The following is a 12,794-nucleotide window of genomic DNA, read 5'->3' as shown; positions in this document are numbered from 1 at the left end:
GGGGGGGGGGGGAAAGCAGGTGTTTTGGGGGGGTTTGGGCTGTTTTCATCACTGGGGGGGTTGGGGGGTGGGGCGTCTTAAAGTGCGAAGAGACCCAGGAGGGGCGGTGGGAGCTCTCCCAGTGGTACCATGAAAATCCAGTTTAAAACCACCCCAGTACTGGGGGGGGGGGGGGAGGGAGGGGGGGATGACACGCAGGTGTCCAGGCGCCCCCAATCCCAGGGGGACCCAGGCGTCCTCGCCGCAGTCAAATTCCAGCTTTCCTTCCCCGAAACGAAACCCATTGGGCCCAACCCAAAAATCAACACCGGCTTTTCCAGAGAAAAACCCCAAATCCAGCCGAAAAGGGGGTGGGGGGGGGCAGCAGGCGCCACCCCTCCCCTCCAGTAAGTGCTTAATGCCAGAATCCCGGGAGAGGGGCGGAAACGGGGGGATCCCAGCCAAAAAAAACGTGCCGGGAGCCCACCGAGGCTTTAGGGGGGTGGGTGCAAAGGTGGGGGCCCCCAGGGAGGTCCTGGGGTCGACGGGACAAGCCTCGGGGTGCACGGGGCGGCGTCGGATGAGCCTGGGGTCCTCTTGGATGAGTCTGGAGATGCGCTGGGTGAACCTGGGGATGGGTGGGATGAGCCTCGGGCCACGCCGGACCCCACGGGACGAGCCTCGGGGTGCAGCAGAGAAGCCTCGGGCGAAGCTGGACCACGTCGGATGAGTCTTGACCCGCACGGAGCCAGCCCGGGGCTGTGCCGGGCCACGCCGGATGAGCCTCAGGTCCCATGGGATGAGCACGCGCCCGTAGTGGACCACGCGGGGCGAGCACCGCGGCACGTTGGACGAGCCCTGGGCCACGCTGGGGCCGTGCTGAGCCCGTGGCCACGAGGGATGAGCTTCACGGCGCCCGGTGGAGCCACCAGCCTGGTCCCGTGGGACGCGAGGGGGTTCGGTGGCACCGGGGCTGAGCCAAGAAGTCCAGGGGCAGCCGGAGAACCGTCCAAGCACCCGGCAGGGGAGGTCCGGCTCAGCCCCCACCGTCCCCCCCCCGGCACCGGATCCACTCCGTGACCCCCTGCCCAAACCAAAAAGCGGGGGGAAAAAAAAAAAAATATCCTCTGGGGGCCCCCCCAAGTCCGGCCGCCCCCACAGGCTCCCGCCGTGCCCGAGTCTGCGCCGGGGTGGGAGAGGGCGAGCACAAGCCCGGCCGTTGCTTCCCCGTCTCCGCTGGGCGCCCCAGGCCAGACCCAGATTCGCGTGGGTTTGTTTTGTTGGGTTTTTTTTTTCCGGTTGGTCGGGGTTTTTTTTTGTCGTTTTTCCTTTTCCCGGCCCCAGCTCACAGCGAGTGCTGCTCCGCGTGGAGCTGGGCCGGGAGGAGCGGCTGGACGGGCGACTGCGGTGAAGGTGGCGGGGTCTGGGGTGGCGAGGGCTGAGCCACGGGCGGCGCCGCGGGGGGAAACGGGGCAGCGGGCAGGGCAGCGGATGGAGAGCCGGGAGCGGCACTGGGGGGCTCGAGGATGGGCCGGTTGTAGAAAAAGAAGGGGCACTGCTGGATGAAGAGTTCGATGATTGTCTGGTAGGTGCGGGTGGCCGTCAGGGCGTCCATCGTGCTGAAGTCGGGTCTCATCAGGGTGGGCCAGAAGCAGATGGAGAGGTTCTCGCTGGTCATCAGGTTCACCCGGTGGTTGTGGCTGACCCTGCGGTGGGGAGAGAGGGGACAAGACGACGCTGGCGAGATGCCATCAGGGAGCCCGATGGCCTCCACACCGTCCAGCTGCAGAGGTGACCCCCAGTCTCAGCACTGGAAGGGGTTGGGGGTGCTCCAGAGCCCTCCCCGCGTCCTGGGAACCCTGGCACATACTTGTTCAAGTGCCCGATGACGTATTTGAAGACCTCGTAGTTCTCCTTGGGAAACTTCCTCAGCACCTCCTTCAGCGCGTGGAGCTTCTGTTCCCGGTCGTTGATCTCTGCCAGGAAGGAGAGGGGAGTCGGGGGACTGCTGCGGCACAGAAACGCTGGCCGAGCGCTGCCGCGGGACCCCTCCTTGCCTTTTGGAAACAGGGGGGAGGGATTTCTGGGGCCAAGAGGTCGAGCGGATCATTGGTCTTCCCAAAAATAAACCTGAGAAGAACCCGCGCTGCTCACGGACGCAGGACGGAGCCCAGTGGTGACACCGGGGCAGAGCATCTCCGGCCAGAAACAGGCTGGAGGCGCGAATGAATAAGGAGACGTGCCTGCAAACGGGCTTTTACGGTATGAATTAACGAGACGCACTTGCAAACGAGCTGGTACGGTGTTAATTAATAAAGAGATGGGCCGGGAAGAGGGTCAGCACCCCCCCTCCCCCCAGGGTGTACTCACTGTGGGCTTCCACCAGCTCCACCTGCATGGCGTAGGGGACCAGGGGCTCGGGCAGCTCGGAGAAGAAACTCTTCATGGCGCCGGCCACGGTGTTGACGGTGAAATCCTTCTCTGCCAGGTCCAGCCCGTGGTCTGCAAAGGGAGAGGCTCAGGGTTACCCCCCCCAGGTCGCACCCTGACACCAAGGGGAGGGGACAGAAAACCACCTCCAGCCACAGACCTGAATCACGGGGCGAAGGAGGGGCAAAAAAATGGATAAAACACCCAGAAAAACGCGGAGGTGGGGAAGCGCCAGTGCCCGGCGTCGCTCATTGGGACGGCACGGGGACAGCCACCACCGGGTTATAAAAACAACAGTGGTTTAGCGGGTCCGGCTGCGTTTCCATCCCAAGAGCACTTTGGCGGTGGAGGGGATGCGGGCGTTTTGGGGGGGGGGGAAAGGAGGAATGGGGGGGAGCAGGGGTGACCTTGGTCGAACTGCCGCTGCAGGCTCTCCATCTCCGACTTGTTGCCGCTCACGCGATAGATGCCTTCGGTGCTCAGCCCTGGCGAGGAAAAGGAGCAGCCGTCAGCACAAGGGGGAAGGCACAAACCTGGGGGAGGTGGGGGGGGGGGGGGGGTGGGAATTGGGGAAAAAAAAACCCTATAAACCCTCATTTATCAGCATTAAAATCCGTATGTCTCGTTTGCAGCCCAAAGTCTGGGGCAGGGGGAGGGATAGCGCTCCTCCAGGAAATCCCACCTTAATCCCAGCCCCCGATCTCCTCCCGACGGGGAGGAGTTCCCCTGTTTATTATTTTTAACCTTTTAAACCCAGCACCCCACAACGATTTATTTATTTATTTTTAATTCCAAACCTGAGGAGTTACGATGAGTTAATGTCAAAGTGGAACCGACCCGCCTGCAGCTCCACGCAGAATTTCTTTCCCCAATTTATCGTTTTCCCCCCAGCCTATTTTTTTCTCCTCCAAACCCCAACCCCGATTTCAGGTGATTTATCCCCAGGGTGGCGTTTGACTCCCGGCTTCGCTTTGTGCTGACTTCCAAGTGTTAACGATTAATTCAAATTACAGGACATGGCGATGACACCGACATCTCTTCTGCGCAAGGCATCTTTGCCCAAATAATAATATTTTTTTTTTTTTTTTTGGTGCATGGAGGGAAAAAAAAGAAACAAAACCCGGTCTCCCCAAAGAGAAACCGCCACTGGGATTTTCTGGATGGAGACCAGGGGGGGTGAAGTGGCACTGGGGGTTTTTTCTTGGATGCGGCAGCGGCATCGGCTCGTGCTCAGCCATTGGCAAAGGAACAAAAGACGCTGGAGGAAGGGGAAGCACCTGCACCGTGTTGTGCTGCCCCATCTCCCCCCGCGGCACCTGAAGAGCTTGACAGGGGAAAAGGCGTCAGGGAAAAAAACAGCCTGGAGCTTATTAGCTTATTTCAGAGTAATTAGGGCGGCCGGAGGCTGGAAACTTCATGCTGTCCCCATCAACATCAACTGCTCAGAGGGAAAGGTGGGACCCCCAAAAGGGAAGGTGGACCCCCAGAAACACATCCCACCTGGAGGCAGCCAAAATCACCTGAATTATTTCAGCCTTTTGCCTCTGAGGCCGGGGTGGGAACAGCAAATGCCCGAGGCCGGCGGTTCTCCGGGCACGCTCCTTTTGCCAGGTAATAAGAAAGGATCTGGAGAAGATTTTATGCTTTCCCAGAAAAACCACGGCCACCCGAGCTTGCGATGCAGAAGAGACCTCCCCGGGCGCTGCTGCCGCGCTCCAGCTCGGGACAAGAGACCTTCCCCCGCCGGCTCTCACCTGTCGCCTCGATGTACTCGATGCATCGCTCGATGAAGACGGGGATGGGTTTCTCTGCGGTCACTACGTTCGTCAAAGGCACCCCAAAATAGTTGCTTTCCCACGTCGTCTTCGTGATGGACGGCCGAGGTTTGGGCTTTGGTTTCTGCGGGAGGGATTAGAGCAGAGTTGAGGCGTTATTTATCCCAATGCATTATTATTTAGTCCAGAACATGCTGTATTATACATTATTATCATTATATTATGAATAAGATGCTTATTCAAGGGGGCTGCTATTATCATTTATTCAAGTGAATTATCATCCCAAATGACATATTTATTCGAGAGAGAGGCGGAAACAGCAGTTACGGATGAGGAAACCACTTCTCCCAACGCTCCCTTCCCTGCTATGGGATGTTAAACCCAACCAAAGGCTTTGCAAAGCTGACGGATTTCACCCCAAACATTGTCGCTTGCCAGTGTCTACGGTGGAGCCTCCTGGAGGTCACGGCTTAGATGAAAAATAAATGGCAGCACCGTTTTCATCAAAATATGCATTTTTGCTAGTCTTTAGCTGGAAAAACCTCTCCAGGTGCAGAAGGGAATGACCAGAAAATGGGAGAACCCAAGGGGAAGTTCACCCAACTTGGTGAACATCTCAGATGAAGCAGCTGCCCTGGCAGGTGAGGGGAGAAGGGCAGACAGTGTCTACCTGGGCTTCAGTAGGACACCATCTCCATCAGATTCTCCTGAAGAAGCTGATAATGAGCACAGAGTGAGGTGGGTTGAAGACTGGCTGAACGGCCAGGTGGTGGCCAGTAAAGTCTAGCTGGAGGCCAGTGGCCAGCGGTGTACCCCAGGGCTCAGTCCTGGGTCCAGTCCTGTCTAACACCTTCATTAATGATCTGGATGATGGGGCAGATGCTTCCTCGGCAAGTTTGCAGCTGACACCAAAGTGGGAGGAGTGGCTGACACCCCAGAGGGTCATGCTGCCAGCCAGAGGGACCTCGACAGGCCTGATGGGAACCTCATGAAGTTCAACAAGGAGAAGAGCAAAGTCCTGCCCCTGGGGAGGAACAACCCCAGGAACCAGCATAGCTGGGGCCTGGACAGCTGGAAAGCAGCTTGGCAGTGAAGGACCTGGAAGTCTTGGCAGACACCAAGTTGACCACGAGCCAGCAAGGTGCTGCCAAGGTGGCCAACAGCACCCTGGGCTGCATCAGAAAAGCGTTGCCAGCATGCGGAGGGAGGGAGGTGATCCTTCTCCTCTGCCCAGTGCTGGTGAGGACACACCTGGACTGCTGGGTCCAGCGCTGGGCTCCCCAGTACGAGACAGACACGGACATACTGGAGACAGACCTCCTGGTGTTGTTTTGATATATAAAGGTGCTTATGAGATGTGGAGACACTTTGACCGTGGTCTGTAGTGACAGAACAAGGGGCAACAGTTTTAAAATGCCAGAGGGGAGGGTTTGGTTGGACATAAGGAAGACGTGTTCTACCATGAGCGTGGTGAGACCCTGGCCCAGGGTGCCCAGAGAAGCTGTGGCTGCCCCATCCCTGGAGGGGTTCAAGGCCAGGTTGGACGGGGCTTGGAGCAACCTGGTCTGGTGGGAGGTGTCCCTGCCCAGGGCAGGGGGTGGGACTGGGTGGGCTCTGAAGGTCCCTTCAACCCAAACCCTTCTATGGCTCTACAGACAGTGCTTGGAGCAATCTCATCTAGTTGAAGATGTCCCTACCCATGGATCTTTGAAGGTTCCTTCCATCCCAACCCATTCCATGATTCTATGACCAGGATTTTGCTGCTGAACTTCAAGGAATGAGCACATAAACCCCACAACGTCACCAAAGCAAAGGTGGAAACCCAAAGGACGCTCCAGCCCAGGGGCACCTGCCACCGCACACCATTCCCATGGGCAAAACGAAGATGAAACCGTGACTCAAAGATAAATCCCAAAAGTTAAGGAGGAACAATTAAAATGCCGAGCACTGCTATTAAAGTGGCATCCGCTGCCCAGCCACGTCCCCTGGCTTCCCCTTGGAAAAGGGGATTTGCTACAACACACCATGGGAGCAAAACCTGAAAACAGGGGTTGGAAACCCAAAAAAGCCAGTTATAAACCCAAATCCACCAGCTGGAACCCCGACTCCATCCTCCCGCTGAGGAGAGGAAGATTTCGTGTCACTCCTTCCTGCCCAGCAGACCCTGGCAGGCGGCTCTCCCTTTGTTTCCAGTGGAAATTAATGAGGCCTCTAATTAGTGTGATGGGCTTTGCAGCGGCCGGCGGCTCTGAGCAGGACGTCCGGTGGCCACCGCTGTCCCCACGGCCACCCCCCTTCCTCCCACACGTGTGTGTGCCCGCGTTGGGATGTATGGTGTGCCCCTACAGACAGGTGTATCACGGTGCGGTGTGGGCACGTATGTGCACATATATATTGTGTGTGTGCATGTGTCCATGTGCATACGTACAGACGTGTATAGCATGTGTGTATATATGTATGCGTATAAGGTACACATGTGTATAATGTGTGCTTATATTACATGTGTGTATCTGCGTGCAATGTGTGTGCATGCACATGTGTAAATATATGTATATGTGTGCGTGCACATATGTACATGTATGTAAATGTGGGAGCACACCTGTGTGTATATAACGATGTGTGCACATACATGTGTGCCTGTATGCTTATGTGTGTACGTAAGTATGTAAATAAGTGTATGCATATAATGTGTGTACATAAACATGTGTGTGCAAAGGGTGTATGTATATGTGCGTGTATAAGCGTGTATTCATAGTGTTTGTGTGCATAATGTGCACATGTATACGTGCATCTATAGGTATAGTGTATGTACATGTGTGTATAATGTATGTACATGACACCTGTGTGATGTCTGTGTGCATGTTAAATATAACATGTGAATGATGTGTGACTGCCTGTGTCTATGCCTCATGTATGATATATCCGTATGTATATAAAGTTTGCATCTGTGTGCACGTACGCGTGTGTTGCACGTGTCCATGTATTTTGTGTGTATGTTCGTGTGCACCACACACCCAGGGCTGTGTGGTTTTGGTGGCCAACCGTTGGCCTTCAATGGGGCGAAGGCTGACACATCAACCCTTGGCCAAGAAGTCCAAAGACTCAACCACGTGGCACCTCCAACCGGTGGCCTCATCCAAAACCAGTGCCACCCTCCAGAGAGCAGATCCACCATCATGCCAAAGAGCAGCAGCGAATCCAGATGGATCTAAGGCTGCAGCAGCACGACACGTCTAGAGAAGAGCCTTCAGAAGAGCCACCCAAGAGTGGGAACAGACAACAACTTAGATGTGTCCTCAACTTACCAGCATCTTCTCTGGTCAGACACATCAAGCTTGGACCAATACAGGTTGGGGCTGACCTGCTGGAGAGCAGCTCTGAGGAAAAAGACCTGGGAGTCCTGGTGGACAACAGGATGACCATGAGCCAACAATGTGCCCTTGTGGCCAAGGAGGCCAACGGCACCCTGGGGGGCATCAGGAAGAGTGTGACCAGGAGGTGGAGGGAGGTCATCCTCCCCCTCTGCTCTGCCCTGGTGAGGCCCCATCCGGAGCACTGGGTCCAGTTCTGGGCTCCCCAGTTCAAGAAGGACAGGGAACTGCTGGGGAGGGTACAGCAGAGGGCTACAAAGATGCTGAGGGGCCTGGAGCATCTCTCTGATGAGGAAAGGCTGAGGGACTTGGGGGTCTTTTTAGTCTGGAGAAGAGAAGACTGAGGGGAGATCTGATCAATGCTTATAAATACTTAAAGTGTGGGTGTCAAGAAGATGGGGCCAGTCTTTTTTTCAGTGGTGCCCAGTGACAGGACAAGAGGGAATGGGAACGAAGTTGAACATGAGAAGTTCCACCTAAACATGAGGAGGAACTTCTTTCCTGTGGGGGAGGCAGAGCCCTGGAAGAGGCTGCCCAGAGAAGTGGTGGAGTCTCCGTCTCTGGAGACATTCCAAACCCACCTGGACACGTTCCTGTGTGACCTGTTCTGGGTAGACCTGCTTTTGCAGGGGGTTGGACTGGATGATCTCCAGAGGTCCCTTCCAACCCCGTATCATTCTGTGATTCTGATTCTGTGATTCACCCCATTTCTTTAAATGATGCTACGCCGGTAACAGCGTCCATCCATGTTAAAGAGAATTTACAAGGCAGATAGAGGCCATGTTTCAAAGCACCCGCATTTCGGTTAACCGTACCTCAAAACTCCTAACTTCTGAGCACAGAACAAACTTCCTCAGAAGCTCATCACAAGGATGAAGCTGTCAGAGCTGAGCACCCACGGTAGAAATGACGGAGGTGATTTTGGTGCGGGACAACAAGTTCACGCAGTGAGTTAATGCAGAATAAAAAATAAAACGAAGAGATGCTGCGTGCACTCTACTCCTCAATCCAACAATAAATGTATGAAAAACATGCCAAGAGGTTCCACCCTCATTCCTTCTGCCCAACCTCCACCGTGTGAGCCCCACCACTGAAGGGCAGAAAGCACCAGGCTTACCTTTGTCGTCCTCCTCAGGCTGCGCAGGATGTTCCTCCTCCTCGGATCTTCCCCGTCGGCCGTTTCGTAGGGGATGGCAGCGTTATCGCCTTTATACCCCTGGGAGCTCTGCTCCTCCTCCTTCTTTCGAATGGGTCCCAGCTCGTCGTCACTCCCCACGCTGAAGCTGGTTCGGTAGCTGGCGAACCTGCCCAACCTGGTGCAGCGCGTCCGATAGAGCACGGGCTTGCTCACGACCGACACCTTGCGCCCCCGCTCCAGGGAGCTGGTGTCCATCTCGCTGTCCGAGCCGTTGCCGCTGCCATTCGACTGGGTTTTGTTGATGTTTCGGATGGTGATGATCTTGCCCTGGGTGCTGTCGTGAGGCACGGAGTAGATGTTCTCCTCTTCGTTTCTGGGTTTGACGACAGCGTCCATCGGCTCGGCATAATCGGAAGGATCGAAGCAGTCAGTAGGCAACCAGCTACTAGAAGACATGGACTTCCTCTGCCCGTCCCGATGCCCCTGCTCCAAATACGACAGGTCCCCCTTCGTAATGTCAAAATGTACAGGGGGCTTTGGTTTCACCGGAGGAGGTACTTTGTTGTTCAGCTTGCTTTCAAAAGTGCTCATGACAGAAATGAAAGACAAGCTGTCGTTCCCCTCCAGCTCCATGGAAAGCTTCGAGTGGTCTTTGGGCAGGGCGGGCATGGAGGTGTCCTCTCTGAAGGGGCTGTAGGTGGGGGGCTCGACATCCTCCTCCGAGTCCTGCAGGTTGGAGTTGCAGAGCGGGGAGCCCGCTCGAGGTGAGTTGAAGACCTCCTCTGTTGTGCTGCAGGCTTCGGCCACGTTGTCGTACATGTGGGTGGCTTCGATGATGTTTTTTTTCTCCACCACGTCTTTAAAAAACGAGTGGAAAATCTCCAGCTTATGCTGTGGCTGGCTACAAGGTATCGTGGTGAACTTGCCATCGATCTCCTGGGCAATCTCCTCGCCCTCGGTGAGCTGCTCTCTGCTCAAGTCATTGTCCAGGATGTCAATGGAGCCGTCTGTGAGGGCCACGACCTGTATGGGGATGATATCCTGCACTTCGCAGAGAAAGGCACGTAGCATGGCCAGGGACGCCTTGCGTTTCGCCGAGTAGAAGACAATGTACCCGTGGACGAGCCGGCTTTTCCGAATGCTGAAGGAGGAATGGTAGGAGAGGAGGGAGAGCTCCACGCGCCTCTTGTGCGGCCCGATGGACAACTCGAGGAGGACGGAGCTGCTGCTGCTGCACTGAGAAGGTCTGTACGTCTGGGACTGCAGGATGGGTAGGAGGATGTCGTCCGCGTTGAAGGGATCTCCACACATCAAGCACATGACGATCCGAAGGTCGACGTCCGCCAGGTCTTTGATGCTGGAGGTCGAGCTGACGAGGTTTAAGTTGCGTTTTGAGTCCAGCAGCCCCTTCAAAACCTGGCTGATCTGCTTCTCGTTGATGTTACGGCCGTACCCGATGCCAGCAGACCCAGGGTCCAGAAAGACGCACTGCAGCTTGCTGGCGATCTGCTGGCCTTGCTGTATCAAGCTGTGTAGTGTCTCACCACTGGTGTCCCCCCTCTTGTTAACGAGGATAAGCGTCAGAGGAAGGTGAACCAAGTTATTATCCCTCCTGCCGATGGTCGACTCTCTGCTCTTTTCGATGCTTTCCACCACGTAGGACAGCGACTCCTTTGAGTTGTAAAGGCAGAGACAACCGTGAGGCTGAAAGGTGGGTGTCTGGAAGGAGTTAACGGGGAGCCGGACGTTGCCCTCAATCGGCCTCAGGGACAGCTCGTACATCTTACCTTCGATCACGTACTTGTCATCGTTGGTGCAGAGGGCCCGGATCTCGTTGGCCAGCTCGCGCGCCAAGCCGTCTTTGCCGAGGATCACTAGATTGATCCTGTCGATATTGGAGTCTGAAAGCAAGTTCTTCTGGTTGCGCTCAGAGGGCCTGATGAATCGGGAGCTGATCAGGTGCTCGATTTTAGAGTCTACGCAAACCGGGCAGCTGGGACACGTTTCCTTCGTCGGGTGGTACACAAAGTGGATGTGCTTCAAGATCAGGGCGTCCCGCTCAGCCTGCAGCTTGTGAAGAGCTCTGAACCTTTGCTCTTCACCCAAGACATCCTGAATGACACCCATTTTCTCCTTGCTGGGTTTAGCATCGAGCTCCAGTTCGTAAAACAGCTCCGAGTACTCCAAGAGGAGCTCCTGAAACTCCTCCTTCGCCTTTTCTATAATCTGTTTTTGGTGCTTGCTGTAGATATCCATATAGATAGACTCCTCCAGCCACATGTAAAAGTCCTCGTTCATAATGAAACTGCGTGCTTCCTCCCAGGGCTTCCCGGGCGTGATGAATGGGGAAGTCTCCAGGTTTTCTTTGAAAGCTCTTCTCATTTCTGCCCTTTTCCTCTCATTCCTCAGCTTTTCTAAATGAGCTTCGTAAAGCTGCTCGGCGGGCTGGGTCTCCATCAGGTCAAAGGGAATGTGTTCGTTCTCCATGTTGTCGATGTGGCTCGTGGCATCCCAGGGCGTCTCTTCCAGGACAATAAACCATTTCAGAAAGTCCGGCTTCGTCTCCAAGAGCTTCTGCACTTTCACGCAGCTCAGGTGATCTATTTCGTCCAGGTCTGGGATGAGGGCTTCAAATGCCTGAGGAAGCATGGCGAGATACATCTTCCGCCGGCGCTCTATGTGCTCCTGCTTGAGGCGGTGGACGTGCTGCAGAAACAGCTTTTTGGCTTTCTGCGTTCCTTCCAGGTAGACGTAATCCTGGTACTCCGGAGAGGACTGCATCTTGCGGTTCACGTTCGACCACGTCTCGTTGTGGTTTTTGACGATGCGGCTGACCAGCCACTCGTACTTGTCTTTAGCAGCAGCGATCTGTTGACTTTGCTGTTTCAAAGCTTCAAAGTAGGGGATGATTTTAGTTTTTCCCCGGCTTTTATCAATCAGCTGCACCAAAGTGCTGAAAGCCAAGTCAATGTTCACATTGGATCGAGCCGACGTCTCCACGACCTGGAGGTTCTTTTTGCTTAAGGCAAAAGTATGTGCATCCCTAATGTACCGCTCCACACCTTCATCACACTTTGTCAGGACCACCACGATGGGCTTTTTCGTTTTCGCTAGTTGATTGTAAAGATTTGAAACAAATTTGAGCTGATCATCAAAGTTCCTGTTCATACCCCTGCTAACATCAATGCAGAGGAGAAAGCCATCCACCAGCAGCTTCCCATCCGGCATCTGTTTCTGTTCAAAGTCCTGTTCCAGCCCAAGCTGATCAGTGCAAAAGTACATGAGCTTTTCAGCCGACGCCAGTTTGGTCGCGGCAGCCCTCTTGATGTAGGGCTGCAGGGCCGTGCTGCGGTGGGGCTGAAAGGTCTGGTCGTCGATAAACTCCGTCTGCTCCACAACATGCATTTTACATTCGACGCAGTCCTCCAGGGAACGCAAGACCTCCCCCCAGTAGAGGAAGTGATCATTATTGACCACCCTCCCCCCAAAGTCACTGGTGCTGAGAACCGAAGTGTGGTCCAAGTGGAACTCATCTGCACTGGGCCGTACAAACCGGTTGCAAAGGCAGGACTTCCCAATGCCACACTGACCCTTCTCCTTCTCCGTCCCAGACAACCCCACCACGCTAATGTTATAGGTGGGAATGCGAACATCTTGCTTCCTTGCCATCATCATCGTCCGCACATCCTGTCCCAGTCAACCGCTTCCAAGAGGATTAGTGTTGCCGGCACCCACCGGGAGCTTGGTGGAAGGCGGGGGGACGGTTCTCAAGCCAGGTAGGGCGCCAGGGTGATGAAGGTCATCGTTCCCATCCTTTACGTACCAGCAGCGCTTCAGTTCTTGCTGGTCCCTGTTGTCAGAGGGCCGACGCCTCCCCCTAGGAGAAAGAGAAACAACCATCAGCATTGCAGCTCAGGAAACCCCAAACAAACCCAATTCTGCCCAAACCATTTTATACGCCAGTGCCAGTGCCGGGGAGATACCGGCAGCAGCGAAGAGGCACCTGACGCAACATCCAGCCGAGCGGATACAGCTTCCCACCATCGTGGCAAGCGGCTTGTGGGCGCAAACCACAAACTGACACTGCGTCGCCACAGCAGA

The 12,794-nt window shown here is 55.2% G+C and overlaps 1 protein-coding gene across 1 annotated transcript; it reads right to left on the bottom strand.

The window, feature by feature from the left end:
- Positions 1 to 1,081: 1,081 nt before the first annotated feature.
- On the bottom strand, positions 1,082 to 12,407 carry ARHGAP35 (Rho GTPase activating protein 35). Its single transcript, XM_074167704.1, has 6 exons — positions 8,673 to 12,407; positions 4,164 to 4,308; positions 2,817 to 2,894; positions 2,350 to 2,481; positions 1,850 to 1,955; positions 1,082 to 1,685 (listed from the first exon to the last, which is right to left on the bottom strand). Exons 1-6 carry the CDS (start codon positions 12,366 to 12,368, stop codon positions 1,325 to 1,327), a joined length of 4,518 nt encoding a protein of 1,505 aa, XP_074023805.1. The 5' UTR covers positions 12,369 to 12,407; the 3' UTR covers positions 1,082 to 1,324.
- Positions 12,408 to 12,794: the final 387 nt, after the last annotated feature.

This window comes from Numenius arquata, unplaced genomic scaffold (genome assembly GCF_964106895.1).
Source record: "Numenius arquata unplaced genomic scaffold, bNumArq3.hap1.1 HAP1_SCAFFOLD_1338, whole genome shotgun sequence".
NCBI lineage: Eukaryota > Metazoa > Chordata > Aves > Charadriiformes > Scolopacidae > Numenius > Numenius arquata.
Note: the sequence above shows the minus strand (reverse complement) of the source record. Positions and strands in the feature narration are given on the sequence as shown.

Coding starts and splice junctions, on each gene's coding strand:
- ARHGAP35 (XM_074167704.1), bottom strand. CDS start 12,368: ATGATGATGGCAAGGAAGCAAGATGTTCGCATTCCCACCTATAACATT. Junction 2,482..2,816: donor GCAGCGGCAGTTCGACCAAG/GTCACCCCTGCT, acceptor CTCCCTTTGCAG/ACCACGGGCTGGACCTGGCA. Junction 1,686..1,849: donor GTCATCGGGCACTTGAACAA/GTATGTGCCAGG, acceptor TCCCCACCGCAG/GGTCAGCCACAACCACCGGG.